General features: G+C 36.0%; 1 protein-coding gene across 1 annotated transcript in view; it reads left to right on the top strand.

The window, feature by feature from the left end:
* SLC9C1 (solute carrier family 9 member C1) overlaps positions 1 to 20,284 on the top strand; it is a gene marked incomplete at its 3' end in the record, with an annotated part of 66,215 nt that overhangs the window by 19,932 nt on the left and 25,999 nt on the right. The window contains exons 7-13 of the mRNA XM_081137988.1: positions 1,329 to 1,472; positions 2,629 to 2,803; positions 7,735 to 7,816; positions 9,682 to 9,848; positions 10,526 to 10,651; positions 13,300 to 13,394; positions 16,701 to 16,820. Coding sequence (XP_080994114.1) covers positions 1,329 to 1,472; positions 2,629 to 2,803; positions 7,735 to 7,816; positions 9,682 to 9,848; positions 10,526 to 10,651; positions 13,300 to 13,394; positions 16,701 to 16,820 — 909 coding nt within the window. The remainder of the gene's footprint in view (positions 1 to 1,328; positions 1,473 to 2,628; positions 2,804 to 7,734; positions 7,817 to 9,681; positions 9,849 to 10,525; positions 10,652 to 13,299; positions 13,395 to 16,700; positions 16,821 to 20,284) is intronic.

Consider the following 20,284-nt stretch of genomic DNA (forward strand, 5'->3'; position numbering starts at 1 on the left):
AATGTTTACAAGTGATTTCCTTAATTGTATGGGTAGGTAGATCTAATGCTTTGAGAAATTTTTGGGGGAGTGCATATGTTTATGGTGCAAAATTGGATTTTCTTTTGATAGGGAAGTCCAAAAAAGAATTAAAAAACAGAAACATTACACCATTGTCATAAAATATATCTTAGTGTGTTTCCCTCCAAATTAATGTTGGATGCAATATTTAAATCCAGAAGATAACAGAATTTAAGGTATGGCCAACACATGTACAAGAAAGGGATGATAGCTCTCAACATAAAATAATAAGCCTAAATTTAGTCATAGAAAAAATATTTTTAATCATTTGCCTTAATATTTCCTAAGCTAGAAGGTTTTATATTAGATTTTTCTCTAATAATGCCTAGGTATTTTTACCTCTTAGATATAGTTCAGACACAGAGATTTCTTATTAATGCAACAGAGAAAGGTTTATTTTTAGCATTAAATTTGTTTTTAAGCAAAAGCAGTATTCCTGGCGAAGAGACAAAAATGATCTTTAAAGGGCTTTAGGAACAGAGCCTGAAAACATATGGGTAAAACCAAGCCAACTTCCTCTCATAAAACTGCATTCTTGTACCTTTTTAATCTTTTCAATTAATTTTGTTATAATAGTCGACACTAAAGACATGAAATATACAGAAAGGCAACAAGAAGTCATTTTCAGAGCGCCTCCCACGGTCCAAGCAGCCGTGCTGGGTTTCAGAGTGCTTTCTGTTTTGCATGCAACTGATGAGGGCACAGTTTGGGCAATGACAGTTTTCCTGGGCTCTGGAGCACTTGAATAAACACATGCTCACGAACCGCAAAAGGAGAATCTAGGAACGGCATTTGTGGGAATAAAAGATTCATTCACATCTCAGTGCTGCCTGGATTTTAGGCAAAGGCTTCATTCTCTCCCCATGTAAATCAGACCAGCAGTTCAGTGTTCCCTTTCGGGATCAATAGTTTAGTTCTTCCTATTGACACAAGGACTTCACAGTCAGTATTTTTAGCTGTGTGAATCGTGATGTCTGAAGGAGTTCCGTCAAAGTGGGGTGACTAAACAAGTCTTTCAAAGTCAATCCCAAAAGATAGATGCTAATTTACATGAAAAAATGTAAACTGGTTAAAATTGCTTTAGAATTGTTTATTTACTTGCCTTAGTGCACCTTTAAATTATAAGCCCAGTGAGTGTTGGTAAATACTTTATCGATCTTTACTTTCTTGATAATGCCCAACACAATACCTCACTCGTAGATGAGCCTTGCAATAAATATGTTAATTAACTGTAATTAACTATATTTAATTTCTTTCTGAAAATGCAGATTCTGGAATTGTCTAGCATTTATTTCTTTTCTTATGGTGTTTACTTTCATTGGACTTCTAATTCCTGCACATACGTATTTATATATATCATTTTATGATATATACTATTCATTAAATATCTACTTCACACTTACTGTTTTAAGGTAAGAACATCATTTAACGTTTTCTATTAATAAGACACTGAATAAGCCTGAAGATAATCTTTTAAATAATAAAAATGTTTCATCCCTTAGAATGAAAATTTGATTCTTAAACTTTCCAAGGAATTATCAGCAAATTAGTGCTTAGGTGTTTTGTTTGTTTGTTTTCAATTTTTAACTGCATTTCAAAGCAATGTTAGACCTCTGTAACATTTTCGAAGATAAGAAAAAATTTTTTTTTATAATCTTACAACCTAGAGGCAACCACTATTAACATTTGGTTCATTTCATCCAGTGGATTTTCTTTTTCTGAGGGCTCATGAAGTTAAATGCCCATCAAAAATTTTTTTTTAATTTTCTTACTTTATTTGTTTAATATTGTGTAACAAATAATTTCTTACTAATCATAGTTGGAAATAGGTTTTTAAAATCATAAGGAAGCCCCCTTTGTAAATGTCCTTTTACAAGGGACAAATAATTTTTGTAGTCCCTTTCCAGTGCGAGGAGGCAGAAGAGAGCCTGCCTGTGTAGGTGGAAAAGAGACGGCAGAGGGAGGAAAACAATGCGGTCCCCGGAGTCTCAGAGCTCTTGCACCCCCATCACCCAAACTGCTAGCATTCTACTTGCGTCGGGGAAAATCAGTTGGGAGTCTACATCAAGTTGGCTAGTGCCAAGTAAATGAAAATTAGTCCCAAATGATCAGATACGATTAGTATGAAATATAGGAATGATATGTAACTGGAAGAAATAGAAACAGTTGACCGATATTATGCAGATTCAGCGAGATATAAGCCTACACAGAAAGAGAGAGAACTCTTCCTTCTTTCTTATGCTTTCATTTGCTCTTATTTCTCTTTGGGGCCCTAGGACAGAGAACATGCATCTACAAAATATCTCTAACTTTCCTTTTCTGCCTGAAAAAAGCACCACTCAAAGGTGATGGGGAATTCTCCTCCTATTCCCCCAACAGGGCAAAACAGAAGCTGAATGCCATCCTCCTGGCATGTCTCTCTGGGCAGTGCCCGTCTGCCTGCCTTTGATGCTATGCCAGCAGCCGGGAAAGAGCCACGGGGGACGGATGGGAAGGAAGAGAGTAGGATGGAATGGAAAGAAGTTTCTATGATGAGAATAACTTTTCAAAATTTGTTTTGTCTTTTAGACTTCTGGTCTTTCTATTATTGAGCCCTCTTTTGTCTCGACTTGGTGATGGGTTCAGCTGGCGCTGGGCATTCATAATGGTCTCGAGTGAAATGAGAGGGGTGCCTAATGTAAGCATGGCCCTTCTGCTCGCCTACTCTGACCTTTCTGTTGGAACTGAGAGGGAAAAATCGCAAGTAAAGAAATGTATTTTTTATTTGTTTACTTAATCAAAACTGTTGCTGCGTACTAAAATATGCGTTTGTAGTGGGGTAGCTCAACCCCACTTGGCCTGTGGGAGTGATTTAACTATGACGGCAAGATGGGACAGAGCAAGAACAACTGGCAACTTTCCTCTTCCCTACTCTAGCTTAGGGATCCTTAAATCCCTTCCTCACACTCCTAAAGATAGTTTATTATGAAGATTGAAGGAATTAAAACTTAAAAATCATTTAAAATAGTATCTGGTAAAGAGCATGCACTCAGTAAATGTTTTTTATTACTTCTAATACCCACTCAAGAAAGAAACCTATTTATGATTGGCTCTATTGCCTTCTGCAACTTTATGAGTCTACATTTAGTGATGCTAGGAACCAAAACATTTTTTTTTCATCTTCACCGGAGGACATTTTTTTCCATTGCTTTTCAGAGTGGAAAGGAGAGAGAGAGAGAAACATCGATGTGAGACACATCGATTGGTTACCTCCTGCACAGGCCGGACCAGGGCCAGTCATCGAGCCCGCAGCTGAGGTAGGCACCTTGACTGGAATCGAACCTGAGACCCTTCAGTCTGCAGGCCGATGCTCTAACCACTGAGCAAAACCCCCTTGGGTGGAACCAAAACATTGCATTGTCAAGTGAAGTTATGTCCCAGATAGAACCCCCAAACTTTCCCCAACAGAACAAAATGGGCATGACTCTCCTTCTACCTCATCTCAAGGTAAGATCTCTATAAGAAATTTTTTATTCAGACATCACAATGCATCTATTACTTCCACTGTGGTTTTTGACATAAATTCCAAGTTTAAAGGGAATAAAGGCAAGGAAATTATTTTGTGTCTAATTAAATAATAGTCCAAACATTAAAAAACTAAATATTCAAACACTGCTTTTAAAACCAAAATTATCTAATATTATATGGCCTTTCTTTTTAACATATCTCAACCTGCCTGAGTAATCAAGATTAGGTCAGTAGCGTGGAGGGGGGAAGGGGGATATCTGTAATATTTTCAACAATAAATATAAATTTAAAAAAAGGTTAGCGTCATTACCATATATTCTGACCAGTATAATGGTGTACACTGCACACAAATCTATGTTCTGGCATTTTTAATTGGCTGCTATTTGCTGTGTGGCCATCAGCCAGTTATTTAACCCTCACTCCCATCCCATATGTTAGTTTCTTCATTCTAAAATAGACTTAATAATAATACCAATGGTTTGCTAGTGATTGTTCAGCAAGTGACATTCTCAGGGGAGGAGGGCTCTAATGTGTAGAAATTGCCAGTTTCTGTGGTGTGATCATTCTCACCAACAGCATATCAATCAGCTCATAAACTTCCTGAAAATTTAATGATCAGCTCTCATGAACTGGTAAGAGTCAGCTCTAGCACACCACTGTCTCAAACGGTTATGATGAGAAACTGAAAATACACATTAAATGCATAATATATTGTTTGACGTATAGTAAATGTACAATAAATATGAGCTTTGATGATGATGATGACGACGATGCCATGTTGACCTTCTTTAAAATAAAACCTTAGTAAATAAAATCATTTCATGAAATGTCCTCACTAGTAGTAACTGGTTGAGAAGAAAGTAACACTCCTTCCTTACTTTAATTTGGCTGAACCCTACAGCTAACTTATTAATACTTGTGAAGAGGCACTACAGTAAAAAGTTAAAAATATTAACTTAATCCTGTCTCTGCTACTCACTAGTTATATGATCTTGGGTAAGCTACAGTGCCTCAGTTTCCCATCTGTATAATTGGACCATATTGGTGTTTAGTTCATAGAATTGTGAGGATTAAATAAGCCTGATATATTGTTTGATAGGCTTGCTCTGTAAATGTTAGCTCTTACTACTATTAAACTATACTTAACTAACTCAGTGGCCCTCAACCTTGAAAGCACTTTAGAATGCTTCAGGAACTTTTAAAAAAATACAAATGTCTGTGGAATTCCAGCCCTGGCCATGATGAATAGTGGATATCAGACTTACTTCCCACAGTTAATAACTATAGAATTGGTTAAAATATATAAAGCAACTGATTTTAGTTATTGGACAAGGACATTGCATGGTTAGATCCTTGAAAGAAAGATAAACACATTAGGTGAGTTCACATTCACTCTGGCTTTCTTCCAAATGTTGGTCCAAAGATGTGGAGGCCAAACAGAGAACAGTAGTCTCACTGAGCGTAAAAAATAGAGTTAGGGCTGCTGAAGCAGCTTGAATTTGTGGGGCAGAAGGTCAAGGAGGGAAGAAGTATAAAGAGAAAGAGCTCCAGAAATCTGCACGGGGATTCCCTTGGGTCATTAGTCCAAAACTAACCCGTGCAAGCAGAGAATTAGAAAAGGACTGGCAGAAAAGACCCACTAGGGAGCTTTGGACATTCTGGAGGCCACACAGAACTGACAGATGCTAGAGTTCCGACTAGGTACAGTATAAACGTCATGAACACCACACGTGTTGTCATGACCCCAGAAAGACTATGCCTCAGAAATGAGAATTACACCCTACAGTAAAGTTTACTCTACACTCAGTCTAAGAAAGACGAAAACCATGCCTCAGCAGGATAATGTGATCTGCCAGTACCTTAACTGACTGACACAATAAAACTCAACACTCTTTAAGGGAAGACAGCAATCAAGACTCTCAAGAATGTAGACTCCATAATGTCCAACTTAAAATCAAATGTTGCTATACATGCGAAGAAGCAGGAGAATGTGACTTATAATTTGAGAGAAAATTATTCAATTGAAACAGACCCAGAGATGTCACAGATGTTGCAACCAGCAGCACTATTAAGCATACATTCAAAAAGTTAAAGAGAGAAAAAAAAGATGGACATAAGAAATGAAGACATGGAATACTTCTGTGGAAAAAAAAAGAAATCAAAAGAACCAAAGAGAAATTCCATAATTGAAAAATATAATACCTGAAATGAAGAATTTCCTTTATGTGCTTAACAGTGGATTGAACTGCAGAAGGACAAAAATAAGCAATCTTAAATGAATATGTTCCAAACAAGACTAGGAAATTGTGTGAAGCAAAAACTAAGAACTAAAAGGAGAAATAGGCAAATTTTATCTGGAGACTTTAACACTCCTCCCTGTAATTTTTTTCAACAAATTATAAAACAGAAAATTATAGAGCAACAACCAGCAAGGATATGGAGGAAATGAACAAACACCATCAACCAATAGGATGTAGTTGGCATTTACAGAATAGTATCATTGATGTAGAAAAAGCATCTAACAAAATTCAATATCCATTTATAATAAAATCTCTCAAAAAATAGAAATAAAATGGAACTTCCTACTGTCCATAAAGAACATCTACAAAAAATCTATAGATATTATTATAATTAATAATAAAAGACTGCTTTCTTCCTAATATTGAGAACAGTGAAAGAATGTCTACTCTCACTGCTCTTATTGAATATCATGATGGAAGTTGTAGCCTGCACCATAAGACAAGCAAAGAAAATATGCATTGAATATTGAAAAGAAATTTAAACTATCTCTATTTGCAGATGGGATGATTATCTATATAGAAAATCCCAAGGATTTAAAAAAACCAGAAGAACTAATGAATGAGTTAATCAAGGTCTCAGAATATAAGTATAAAAAAATCAAATGCATTTCTATATACTAGCAATTGATTCAAGGAAACAAATTAAAGATACAATCTCATGTATAATTGTTCAAGAAAATAAAAGGCAAGAGAATTAAAATAACAAAAACAATTTTGGAAAAGAAGAATAAAGTGGAAGGAGTCAGTATACCTAATTTTAAGACATTATTACATTTATAGTAATGGAGACTATATTGGCAGATATACATGCATATGGTTTTTTGAATGTTAAACCAATATTTTTGGACACATTTTGGATAAAAACCTAATTGCATATAAAATTGCATATAAAACCATATATGCAACATTGGCAGAGAGAAAAACACATGGAACAGAATAAAGAACCTAGAAATACATTCAAACAAATATTCTCAACTGATTTTTGATAAAGGTACAAAAGCTATTAGTAAAAAATGAATAGTCTTATTAACAAATGATGCTGAAGAATTTGACATTCATAGGCAAAAAAATTAGCATTGACCTAAGTCTCACATCTTTCCCAAAAATTAATTCAAAATGGATTATGGAATTAAATATAAAATGTAAAACTGCTAATTTTTTTTTAAATCTTGGAATAAAATCTGTGAAATGTAGCATTGGGCAGAGTTCTTAGATTTAACACCAAGAGCACAATCCACAAAATAAATTATTCTTTATAAAAATAAAAACGTTTCACTCTATAGAAGAGCCTGGTAAGAAGATTAAAGACAAATATGTGTATTACGAAGCACATTTAAAATGCTCAACAACATTACATTACTCCGGGAAAATACAAATTGAAACTATAATAAGAAACCTAATATTCGATTTATATGAAGGTTTTTAAATTGGCAGTTTTTATCTATAGACAGAAATTAGAACAGTAGTCGCCTCTCATGGGGTAGGGATTGATTGGGAAGGGTCACTGGCGTGGTTTCATGCTCTGTCCCTTCTATCTGTGACCAAAGAACAGAGAACTGGCTAGGGGTTTAACAAAAATTCTGGAAGTCAGAATTCCATAAATCAACAGAAATGTATAGTCTCAGATTGAAAAGTGTTGCTCCACTCGTCTGTGGAGACCAACTTGGAATATAAGAGACAGAAAACAAATGGCACCAAAAACATTAATTGCTCTTCCTTGATGATAATGAAGGGATGACAGAGAGACAAAGTAGGAGGTGGAGCAAACATATCACTGCCTAGTACAGCCTAGCTTAATTTACATTAGTAAATATAAAAGATATTATATGAAATTGTCATCAGTAATTTGTGTTTTTTTCAATTCTAGGTATTATTTCATGCAGTGTCAGTATGCCTAATTACCCTGGTTGTCAATAGAATTGTTTTGCCGATGGTAGTTAGTAAACTAGGTAAGCCTACCAATTACTATTCTGAGTGAAGAGAGAAGTATTTTAAATATGCTAAAGAATTGGTAAAAATGAAGAAAGAAGCTATATAAGCAAATTGACAATGTCTAATTGAAGAGGAAATTGGATCTCTATGTAAAGTCATATGAAAGGCTTAGGCCAATAAGCTTGTTTATTTAAAAAAACAAAAAAACTTATTTACATTAGTCCAGTTTAAGTAACATAATACAGTAAGTTTATTCAATTATTTGACAAATTTTATTAAGAGCCTCCTATATGCCAGGCACCATTTTAACTGACAGTGATACCTTACGAAAACCAATCAGATTTCTGAGTTGATAGAGCTTACATTGGAGATAAGTAGTCAGTAAAAAAGTCAAATAAGGTAATATCAGGGTTATGTGTGCATCAAAGTAAACAAACCACATATAAATAAATTATAAAACACAACAGGTGGTAGATTACTGAAGAAGCTATATGTGTAATTAGTATATGACTAAGGCCTTAAAAAGACCACCCTAGTTCTGTAGATAACTAATTTGGGGAGGTGAGTGATAAGGAGAGAAGCAGGAAAGGCAGTTTCAGGAGGATGTTTGCATAACGTAATGTGTCTATTTTAATCCCCTACTTTTTTAACAATTGAGAAAATGAGATTTAGAGAGTTCAAAGTCCTTGCCCAATGCCACACACGACTAGGTGACGGCAGTTAAGAACTAGGAACACATTGCCTTGATGCTTTTAATCCATTATATTCTTAGCTGCTCCATTACCCTTTTTATTACACACGGAGCTTTCACTCTAATGGCATATTTTATCGACCTGAAATTTCATCTTTCTGGATAATAGTATATTACCCAATTTCCCTCCCTCATATTTGCAACAATATCTTTTTCCTTTCTCTCTCTCTCTTTTTTTTTTTAATTCTGTGGGCCTTCCCATAGTAAAATGGGAAAAACAGATTAAAAAAGTAAGGTTTTTCAAAGAGTATTAGAAGTTCTACTTAGTAGCTAAATAAACCTAAAATTCTTACTGTGGAGCATCTGTTTACTTGCACTGAGAGCAGTGAACATTTGCTCATGAAACATTATTGCTTTCCAAACAAGATTCTATGGCTCAAAAAAAGGGAATTTGTGTCTGATAGTAAGAGTCCTTCCTTCAAATCTTAATGAGATTTGGAGATATATATGGGAATAAATATATATCATACATATCATATATGTGATCTTAAATATAGGTAGGACATATATGTACATGTACTCTGTATATGTGCATACCTTATATATATATGTACCTATATGTGTACAGCATGTATAGGCATAGAAGATGGGTATGCAATTCAAAGGCCTGGGAGCCAGGAAAGACAATGGTGTAAATTCCAGTCCAAATCTGGAGGCAGGAGAGGATCGATGACCCATCTTGAAGACCATCCGTCTGAGAGAGTGTATTTTATTTTGCTCAGCCTTTTGTTCTATTCAGGCCTCCAACAAACTGGATGAGGCCTGCCGACTTGGAGAAAGGCAATTTGCTTTACTTGGTCTACGCGTTTAATCCTCTGTCTCCTCATCTATCAAACTGGGAAAAGGGGCTCAGCTCAAAAGGTGATCAAGATGATCACCAAACTTAATACGTGCAAAGTCTGAGATGCGCTTCTCAGCATATGGGAAGCACTCAGTAAATATTAGCTATTATGAGGAGTATGAAAGTAGAAAATTTTGAAATTGATAGTGTTCCTATTATTAAACAATTTATGTTGAGTCTTTATTAAAAAAGTTACTTAGTACATGAAGTAAGAACAAAAGGAAGCTTTATAATTTAGATAAAAATGGTGATGTTTCTACTATTGATAAAATGTGCCCTTTGTATCTAAGGTCTGCATGACATCACATCAACAAAATATAAGTCACTTTATTATACATTTCAACATTTTCAAGAGACAACCAAATCTACAGCCTCCGCACTCAAATTTGACAAAGATCTTGCTAATGCAGATTGGAACATGGTTGAGAAAGCAATTGTATTTCAAAACCCATATGCAGTAAGCAAGTAATATCTTTTATTTATCCCTTCAAAGTAGGTATTATTGTCCTTAAATAAGTATAAATGGTATAAATATTAATTCACAATTTTTAATACCTATAATTGACAGAAACATTGTATTGGTAACTATTTACCACAATAGTAAGGAGGGGATCTTAAGGAATTTTGTGACCACTGTAGGGCAAAGAAGAAGTGACAACCTCTTTGAGTACATACAAAATATATGCTGTAAATTCAAAAGAAGGAGCAGTGATGCCCCATTCTCCAGAGTTTCTGATTCAGTAGGTGTGTGGAGGAATCTGAGAATGTTCATTTCTAACAATTCCCAGGTGATGCTGTTGCTACTGGGGAAACATACTTTCAGAACCACTGGTTTAAAGTGTGATTATGTATGTGGTAGCTTTTACAAACTGTTAACAAGGCCAAGTAAAGATAAAGATATGCTACAACTCCTTCCCCCCTGCAACTGGCAATCATTTTATGTTCTAGGTAACTGTGCAAGTAATGAGGAAACTCACCTGAACATTTTTCTGTATCTGGCAAACTTTCTATAATTTTTCAAACCAAACTGGCACATGAATTGCTAGAGGCTTATGCTAAACAATATGTTAATATTCATGTATAATTTTTTATTTAATTAATTAATTTATTTATTATTTATTTATTTTTACTTAGCTGAGCCAAGGAGAAACAACAGAACATCAAAAGGTGATCTGTCCAAACTGTAACAAGGAAATAGATGAGACCCTTAACATTGAAGCTATGGAACTGGCCAACAGGCGTCTTCTGTCAGCACAAATAGTTAGTACTTTATCATACACTTTTAAAATTATTTTTGACCTAACATTGTACTGAAAACTTTCTCCCTTGTGGAAGATATTTTGACTATGCTCACTTGTATAGCTTAATAGATCGTTTACAAAGGCAAAGGGAAGTTTGGCGTTGCCTTAGAAATCTGCTTGACTGCAAAAGTAAGAGAGAGGAAAAAATCCACTTAAATTAGCTTAAGTAAAAAGTGTTTTATTATGAGGAAGTGGGAATTTCACAGGTCCTGATGGCAGGAAACACAGCTGAAATCAACCTTCAGATGTGTTATGCAGCCAGTTCCAAGACACTACCTATCTCTGGGTCCAAGCCAGTTCTCATAAAAGGATGCCACCAAGTTCACTAATAACTGCAAAGCATAGTGTAGAATGTTTTTATATAAGATCTTAGGTAAAAATTAGATAAATTCTGTAACACGGCAGAATAAAGGACTCTGTGGGAAACTGCTAATAGCCTAGTTACCATTTTTTATCCAGGGCAGAATATCATATCGACCAGTTGCCATGACTCATCCTCTTGCAATGTTCCTTTTGGGCCTTCCCCGTTGCATACGGAACTGTCGTGTGTTTCTCAGCTATTCCAGCCATATAGGATTCTAAACATTCTACTTGCTCAGTCTAACTTGGGAAATAAAAGGTCTATCGGATATGACTGTTCTCTCTCCAGCAGCAATCCTGACAGACAAGTTGAGTCTCAAAGGCAGCTTTTCCAAAGACCTAAATAATCTCTTTAAGCAACTGAGGCAGTGCCATGAAGGATGAACTTATGCCCTTATGGTGCTGTGTTTCACCAGCAGATTTGATGAGATCATGTCTTTGAGTCACTTCCAGATTTTTAATTTATTTCAGAAAAGTATACTATTCAAGAACCCTTAAAACCATGCAGGAGACTCCATTTTGAGTCTTGCTTTCATTGTTAATATGATGTGTGACTCAGGACCTACTCTTTTCAGTCTTTATCTTCCCTGTCTGTAAAAGAGTAAACTTAGGCTAACTGAACAACCTCTTAGATTCTTTCCACCTGTAATATCCTGTGTTTTTGCAATATACACTGCATGTACCTTCTTGATTCCTTGTCTTAAAATGTTTGCTTTCTGGTATTATATCTTTGTTAATTTTTTTTCTATGTGTGGTTCTTAATCAGGAGACCTGGTATTTCCAAAGTAGGTTGGGTCTCTCTACTCTAGATTTTCATCTCACCTCATGTCTTTTTGGTCCTTCCTTCTAGACGTATTTTCATGTTTACCTCAGTTTGTTGATTTGGTTCTTGCAGTCTCAAGTCTAATGTTCACTGCTCTTAACCATAATATTTATCAGTCTATTAAAGTGTTCAAAGCTTTGGGAATGTCTATTTAAATCTCAGACAGCCCTTGTTAACTGGGGCAATATCTTCTCTACTATTGTTCGTTAGAAACACAGCATGACAACACATGGCATAGGAGAAGCAGAAGACACGGAGTTGCTAATGTGATCTTGGCAAAACTGCTTAACTCCCTGAGCCTCAGCTTTCTCATCCATAAAATACAGATTAGAATACCTTCCTCACAAACTTGTTGCAAGAATTAAATAAGTTTATATAAAACATATAGAGATCAGTTAATTCAATAGTATAGTAGAGAGTTCAATAAATGATTTTTTTAGGAATCAACCATTCTCTAAATTCTTCTTACATTTTGGTGTGAATGATGATTTAAGAATGAACATTTTTCTAGTAACTAATTGCTTTATCATTTGTGTTGCTTTCATGAGTTCCATTATCATTTTCAGCTTCCTTATTTTCCCATAAGCTACAGTGCTTATCTTAGAGAATAAGGAACATATTTAAATGTCACATTATTTTATAAGTATTTTAATTAAGTTTGGGGAGAAAAATGCTATGCTATTGAATTCTCTCATCTTCAAATTCAATTATATCTGTTCCTAGTATCCACTAGGATCAAAACCATGTTTTAATATCCATAAATGATTGTGCAAGTAGAATGTCTTCAATGGAACCCAGGAATCTTTAGTTATAGCATACATTCCACTTTTGGAAGTTGGTCTACACAGTGATTTTCAACAGTGTTCAGCACACTGTGGCCGTAGGCAGTGTCAGACAGTGGTTTCCCGAGCATGAACCTGAAGCAGAAGGGGCTCTCAATACATGGGATAAATAAATGAATGACCATGATCTGCAAAACAGTAGCAGTTCATTTAATGCTAATAATAGACTGGAGAAAACAGACTTCTGTTGTGAAAATATTTGGGAAAATGGACTTAAAAATGTAAATCAGGATCCTTCACTGTAGAATTCCTCAGAGCTTTTAATATTCTAATATCCATTACAAACTTTTAAGATGGGAATACAGCTTGCAGAATGTTCCCATACTTATTTGGCCACAGAACTCCACAGATTTTGGAAAATGTAATTAATATGTAGCAGGATCCTAGTTCCCTACAGAACCAGACCTATCTTCTACACTGATCTTATGGTCTGGACTCTGTAGACAGATTCTTTTTATAAAGATACTAGATTATTTGGGGATTTTGACTTCTTTCCCACAGATTGTTTTTCCATTAAAGGGAATAAATAAATTGCCATTGTTATTCACACTGTATAAGGATTTGACTTAACGTTTCTTTTAGGCAAGCTATCAGAGACAATACAGAAATGAGACTCTGTCCCAGAGTGCCGTCCAGATGCTGGTAGGTGCAGCAGGAAGCTTCGGTGAGAAGGGAGAGTAAGTACCTCTTCAAGAGAAAATTTCCACCCTCCTAAACCACGGCATGTAGGAAATCGTGCAAGTTCGTTGTGTTGCTTTTGTCGGGTAATTTGGGATCACCCAGTATTCTGTGTGCAAGCCACTGTCCGCTCTATACCCCACGATCAGGCCAGATCTCCTACACTCAGTTTCCCTGGCTTGCTGTCCTCGCTCAGAAGCTGCTTCTCTGACTGAGATGCCCTGCCTTTTCTCCTTTTGCTCCCCCAACCCTAAGTTGTAGTAAATTGCTTTTTTCGTTTGTTGGGGTTTTGTTTGTTTGTTTGTTTGGTTTTGGACCACTCAAATACCTCACTAGGTCAAAGACTTCCTTGATCCCTAAGGGCACATCTTGCTACAACACCTCCTCTCTGAATACTCAGCATGCACTTGCAATGAGTTCTTCAGAAGTAAGTCTCCAGGCTAAGCAGTGAGCTCCTCAAAGTCAGGGTTTTAAGGGTTATCCTCAGATTATCCCCCTGGAAGGATGAAGGCTACAATGCCCGACATAGCTTCTTGTTCTGGTCTACACTCCTGATACTAAGGATCCCAACATTCCCTGCTCAAGTGATCCTAAGTTCATATGTGGGACCTTCTGGGACCTTGTCCTGTGGACCATCATCTTACAAGAAAACTGGGTCTTTAGTGTACAAACCTAAGAGGCGTGTCAGGCTGGTGTCCGCTCACATGTCCCGGCTTGGGGTACAGTGAGAGAGAAAGCCGTGTGTGGGGCGAGAAGCAGCCAGACACTGGAGCATGTTCTCGTTAGAGTTCAAGAACAGATTTTCAGAGAGTCTATGAGTTTTAATTTCAAGCCTAGCCATGCAAATAATTATGACATTATATTTGTCAAGACAGGGAGATAAAATATCTTATTTAAAATTTTGGTTTCTTGGTTAATAATATTTAAATATTTCATATATAGTAGAAGGCTCTCCATTTGCCCTCTTGCTCCAAGCCTTTCAAATGCTTAGGAGACCTGAGTTTGTATTAGGGTAGTTTGAGAAGAGGGCTGGGCAAATGGGATCAATTTAAAACAACATGATGTGTACTTTGAAGAATGAATTAATGACATGCTGAAAGCATTATCACTTCATTGTCCAGGAAAGATTAATGTAAAAACAAGACAAAACAAGCAAACAAACAGAAAAACAGTAGAGCAGTTCAGCCCACTGCCTTGACTTTTCCTGCTTAAATTCTCCAAGAAGGCAGCAGCAGCACATGCCTGTGAATAAATGGACACAAGGGGGAGGTCAACAGTGAGAGAAGGGGAGTAAAGAGTTGAAAACACTCACAGTGGACAACGAAGGCAAATTTCGGAATATATTACATGTTTATTCATACATGTAAGTGATAAATATTGAATATTAATATGCACAAAACTATATGCCAGGCACTGTAGGGAATATCAAGACTAGTGAAATGGTGTTCCAACCCCCAGAGAACGTTCTATTAATTACACTTGTACTGAGTACTTGCTCCTTTGCTGGGCTGCCTTGGAGTTGATTTTGCCATTTACTGATGGTTCCTATCAGCAGCCCCATGTGTTGGGATATCCTGTGGCAAGAAAAAAAAAAATCTAAGGAGAGAAAGAGTGTCAGGTTTAAAAAGGAGTACTGAGAGCTTTTATTTATTTAGTCCTGTGTCAGATATAGTCTTAAACATTTAACATATATTACCAATTTTATGTCTAAAAATCCTATCAGATAAGTGCTATCATTATTACCTTCATTTTGCAGATGAGGAAAGTGAAGCACAGAGAGATTAAATAATGTATCCAAGGTCATTTGACTAATAAATTACAGAGCTTGGATTCAAAGCTAAGCCATCTTACTATCCAGTTCAAAAAAATCATACTCTTTTTAATACAGGTCTAAACAGTAAACATATTGATATAAAATAGGAATGCAGGAGCCTGAATTACTTAGTCATTTGGACTGTAACATATCACACACTTACTGATATTACAGAATTTTAGGATTCATAAGAACTTGTGAAATGATCATATCTTAGATATTAATTCCTTCAGGAAGGTTTCCTGATTCCCTATGACTCTATTAAATGTGCTCCCCTTTGTGGGTCCAGCATGTCCTCTTACATATTATCTCCACAGCAGCATTTACTACACTTTACTGCAATTGTTTTTTGCATGTTTTACTCCACTACTCTGTTAAATCCTTGAGGGGAGAAACCAGTATTTGCTTATGGTTTATCCCCACTACTGAGCAACCATAACAGGTGTCCAATAAATATTTCAAAACTTAGGAATGAATCAAGTCGTAAACACATTAGTGATTTTTCATGTAATTCCCACATTATTATATTGAATCACAGAACTGAACCATTCTATTTTCAGTTATATCAGTTTCCCTGTTACAGCAAATTGTTACATCAATTTGCAGGGAAATTGCCCAAATTTCAGAGTGGGAACATTATAATCAATAGGAAGGACAAGGCCTACCTTTGAACTTAAGTCACCAATGACGTTCCATTAAGCCACTTTTTAAGGGAGGACCTCAGGCCCAAGGACAGAACTCTGTCCTTCTGAGGAAGTATCTGGCCAGCAACAGGTAAGTTCTTCATAAAACCAAAGGAATTGCCTAAGCAAGACCAAATCATAGCCCACAGATCTAAGCTGTCTCAGTAGAAAAGTTCGAAGAAACCTACAGACAGCTTGAGACAAGAGCCACCGAAATGTCTTTTGGGGTTTTACTACACTGGCTTCTCTAAGAAACCATTTTATCTCTTAACCCACCACTTGTATTTGCCCCATAAATTCCCTGACTACTTGCCCAGAAGGTGAAAGAAAGGAGGTGAGAGGATATGTAAGATGGGTTGGATGTTTCCTACACACTTTCTCATTTAATTATCCCAGGCTGGCATAGGTATTTTTACCTCCATTTTACAGAGCAAACAGGTTAGTGAGGTAATTTGTTCATTACCTCACCAGATAATGGGGGATACAACATAAAAACCCATATGTAGTTGAATCCCAAATATTTGAACTATAGCATGTTCCTATCCCTGAACTTTTACCTCTCTACTGTATTAAACCACGTATCTCCAGTTTTTTATAAGTGAGCTCCACAATATAACTTCATAATTGTATGTCTACTGTATCTACAACTTTGTGACTTGAACCTATGTCCATGAAAATGTCTCATTTCCAGTCATCACTGGACAAAATAGTCTTTTTGCTTTCTAACAATACTGCATTAAACTTATTCCAAAATTTAAAAAGCATGTTTAAAGATTTATTTATTTATTATTTATTTATTTATTTTTCAGATATATGAGTCCTGACACAATAAAGACTTATTCTGAAGGCAAAACAGTCCTTACCTTTGTTAGAAAAGTATTGCTCAACTGGGTGTATAATACTAAAAAGGAAAAAGGAGTCCCATCGAGGTAAGTGAAATTGCTGGATCATGTGATAACTTTGTTTAATTTCTCGAGAAGTCACCAAATTGTTTTTTTCACAACTTGTAGATAATTTTGAAATCAGAAAGTATGAGTGCATCAACTTCACTTCTCTTTTTTAAGATTGGTGCAGCTATTTGGGGTTGCTTGCAATTGTCTACAAATATTTTAAATCCTCACCTGAGGGCATTTTCATTGATTTTTAGAGAAGGAAAGGAGAGAGAGAAAGAGAGAAACATCAAATGGTTGCCTCCCATATGCACCCTGACCGCCCCACAACCTGGGTATGTGCCCTGACTGGGAATCGAACCCGCAACCTTTTGGCGTGTGGGACAACACTCCCACCAACTGAGCCACACAGACTAGGGCTGCATACAGATTTTTTAATTAGCTTGTCTATTTCTGGAAAAATATGAATATTGAGATATTCATAGGAATTTCATGGAATCTAGTAGCTTTGGGTAGTATTGTCATCTTAACAACACTAAGCTTTCAAATTTGTGAGTATGGGATGACTTTTCACTTCTAAGATCTTCTTTAATTTCTTTCAGGAGTGTCTTACCATTTTCACTGCAAAAGTTTTCAGTTAAATTTTTTTTTCCATTTTTTTTCCAGTTAAATTTAATCCTAAGTATTTTTCCTTTTTGATGCTATCATAAATTAATTTTTTCTTAATTTTACATTTGGACTATTTATTCCTTGTGTATAGAACTACAACTGATTTTTATATATTGATCTTGTATCCTGAAGCTTTGCTGAATTCACTCATTAGCTCTTGGTTTGGGGAATTCTCTAGGATTTTCTGTATATAAGATCATGTCATCTATGAATAGAGATAATTTTGCTTCTTCCTTGACAATTTGGATGGCTTTTGTTTCTTTTGTCCAGTTCAATAAGAGTATTGAAGATTGAGTGTCTAATCCACCATACTCAATAAATAACAAAAGGATATTTCTGTGCTATATTTGTTTTAAAGCCTTTAATACTAAATTAAGCTACAACTTTCTGAGTAATTATTTCTGTTGCTATAACTTAAAGAAAGGGAAATTTGAAAAACATACATTGATAGTCAGTGTATCCTTTATACTATCTCCAAAATGCCATTTATCTCAGTGGGTAATACAGATTCTGGAGTTATATGCTTGATTTAGAATCCCATCTCCATCACTTATTAGCTGAATGAGTCTTTCAGGTCTCAGTTCCTCATTTGAAAAATGAGTATAATAATATCTGTGCTATATTCTTGAGGCTAGCTGACTGATTTATGTAAAGCATATGGCAAAGTAACTGACATATAATAGATGCTAAAATATGCTAGTTGGATTCTCCTCTGCTTGATGGGATTGTTGTAAAGATTACATAGTATGTATGTGTAGAAGCCCTTAGTCCAGGGACTAGCACTAGGTAAGCACTTAACAAATGTTAATACTTATTAGTAAGTGCTGAATAACATTCCATTCAAAATTAAGTTCTCTAGCCAATGGATAAAGCCATCACTATCAAAGATCAACAAACACACAAGGAAACAAATAACCACAAAAGAGAATCAGCAGAAAATCAGCAGATTTATATCCCTAAAACTTCAGTTATTAGAATTATTCAATATGGACCATAAGTATTACTGAAATGTTGAAATTAATAAGTGATGGACTCAGAAACATGAACAAGTCAATCACCAAAAGAAACTGAATAGAAAAATGGAAAAATATCTATAATTCTTAAAATTAAAAATTCAACTTAAATTAGTCATAATAGAATAAAAAAAATCAATATGATATATCTAATTTGGGGAAATACAGCTAGAGTTGAGCAAATAAGAATAAATGCAAAGCATTGGCAGGGCTCCTGTATCAATGTCATGCCTCCGATAGAAAAGTATCAGGACCCTGAGATGGGAATTGGTAACACTTGGGTGGACAAACCTGAGGATCTTAACCCCCCCGTTCTCATGAACACTCTGGCCTGGAAGAGGCAGCTGCCTCTACGCTGCTAGAAGATAATAACCTCCCAGCGCCTTCAGATGCTGCGAAGACATCACCAGATGAAGCTTGTCTTTGTATCAAGGTTAGTCTCTAACACCTTTCATTGCTTCCAAGGTCAGACCTCAACACAGCTAGAGGGTAAAATATAGTGCTTATTTCAGGATACTACAACTTATCAACGGAAGGAATTACAAGACCTGACTAATATCAGAGAACGCTAGTAGAATACATAAGGGAATGGGCTTTAAGAAGGTTGCAGCATAAGGCTAGATCATGACGAATTTATCGGCCTGATGGTCTTATCCATGATGAGTGGAGCGAGGTTCAACATTCTGTCAAGGACACTTGGAGTTGATACTATTACATACCTGGGACGGTTTTTGAAGCTTAACCAGGCCAACAACCTACAATAAATGAGGTGCTGATGATAAAAATTGAAATATTTAACTAGATTAATTATATGAGAATGAAGAACTAACCACGTGACCTTCTCTGGGAAGACCTGAAGGACATTTCCCTTCACCAAGGCAACAGTGATAAACTCGATGATAGATGTCTTCTGCAGGACGTGGTTGACAATAGTTGATGCTGCAATAGAATTGGTCTTTCTTGTATCAAAAGGATTTTGGTATGGCAGAAGACAAATGGCAGGCAGCACTTAAATGTCAGAGAAAGGGTAGGCATACTTTATTTTGTGAACAGCAAATCAGGGAATGGCTAACAAATAATGTATGTCAAAGGGCAATATAGACAAACAGTTAACTCAGTATTACTTCACTTCTACAGATAGCTGGTGGGCAAAGGGATGAGCTCATGTACTGCAAAGGAAAATCATGATCTCTCACCTTTCCTCTAGATCTAAGTCAGTTCTCAGGTCCAGAGCCCTTGAGAAAGGATGGCAACAATACCACAAATATACAGGAGAAATATTCTTTCAATCTTTTTTTAAATGGACCTTTAGTCACTTTACCAGAGTTACTAGGGGGATATGGCATTTAAAACAATACTGGTACCAAAAGTTTGAAATACCATCATAGTCCTCAAGTTAAACTGGGAGCTTTTAGGCTAGACGATATATAAAGTTTCTGACTCAGTCTGTCTCATAGAAGTCCAGCAGGCCCACTATGTGTTTATTTCCCTGAATCTCTAAGTGTATAATTGGGATGAACAAACTTAGTATCTAGCCAAACACTCAAATTGTCTAACTGACCTACAGAACAGGACTCATTATGGGAGGAAGGGCCAGGTGGCCAAGTGGAGCCCCTAGCCAAAATAGTAATAAGCAATTAGCATTCCAGGATCAGGACATTAACATCAACATTAAAGATTTAAAGGAGTTGTAAATTAGCCACATCGTATCTTTTTCAAGTTACCTATGTGGCATAAACAAGTCAGATTACAGTTCACTATAAATTTAGGCAAAAGGTAACCTCAAGTGCAACACCGTGCCAGATATGACTTTGTTGCTGG

This window comes from Miniopterus schreibersii, assembly GCF_964146895.1.
Source record: "Miniopterus schreibersii genome assembly, chromosome: 5".
Lineage (NCBI taxonomy): Eukaryota > Metazoa > Chordata > Mammalia > Chiroptera > Miniopteridae > Miniopterus > Miniopterus schreibersii.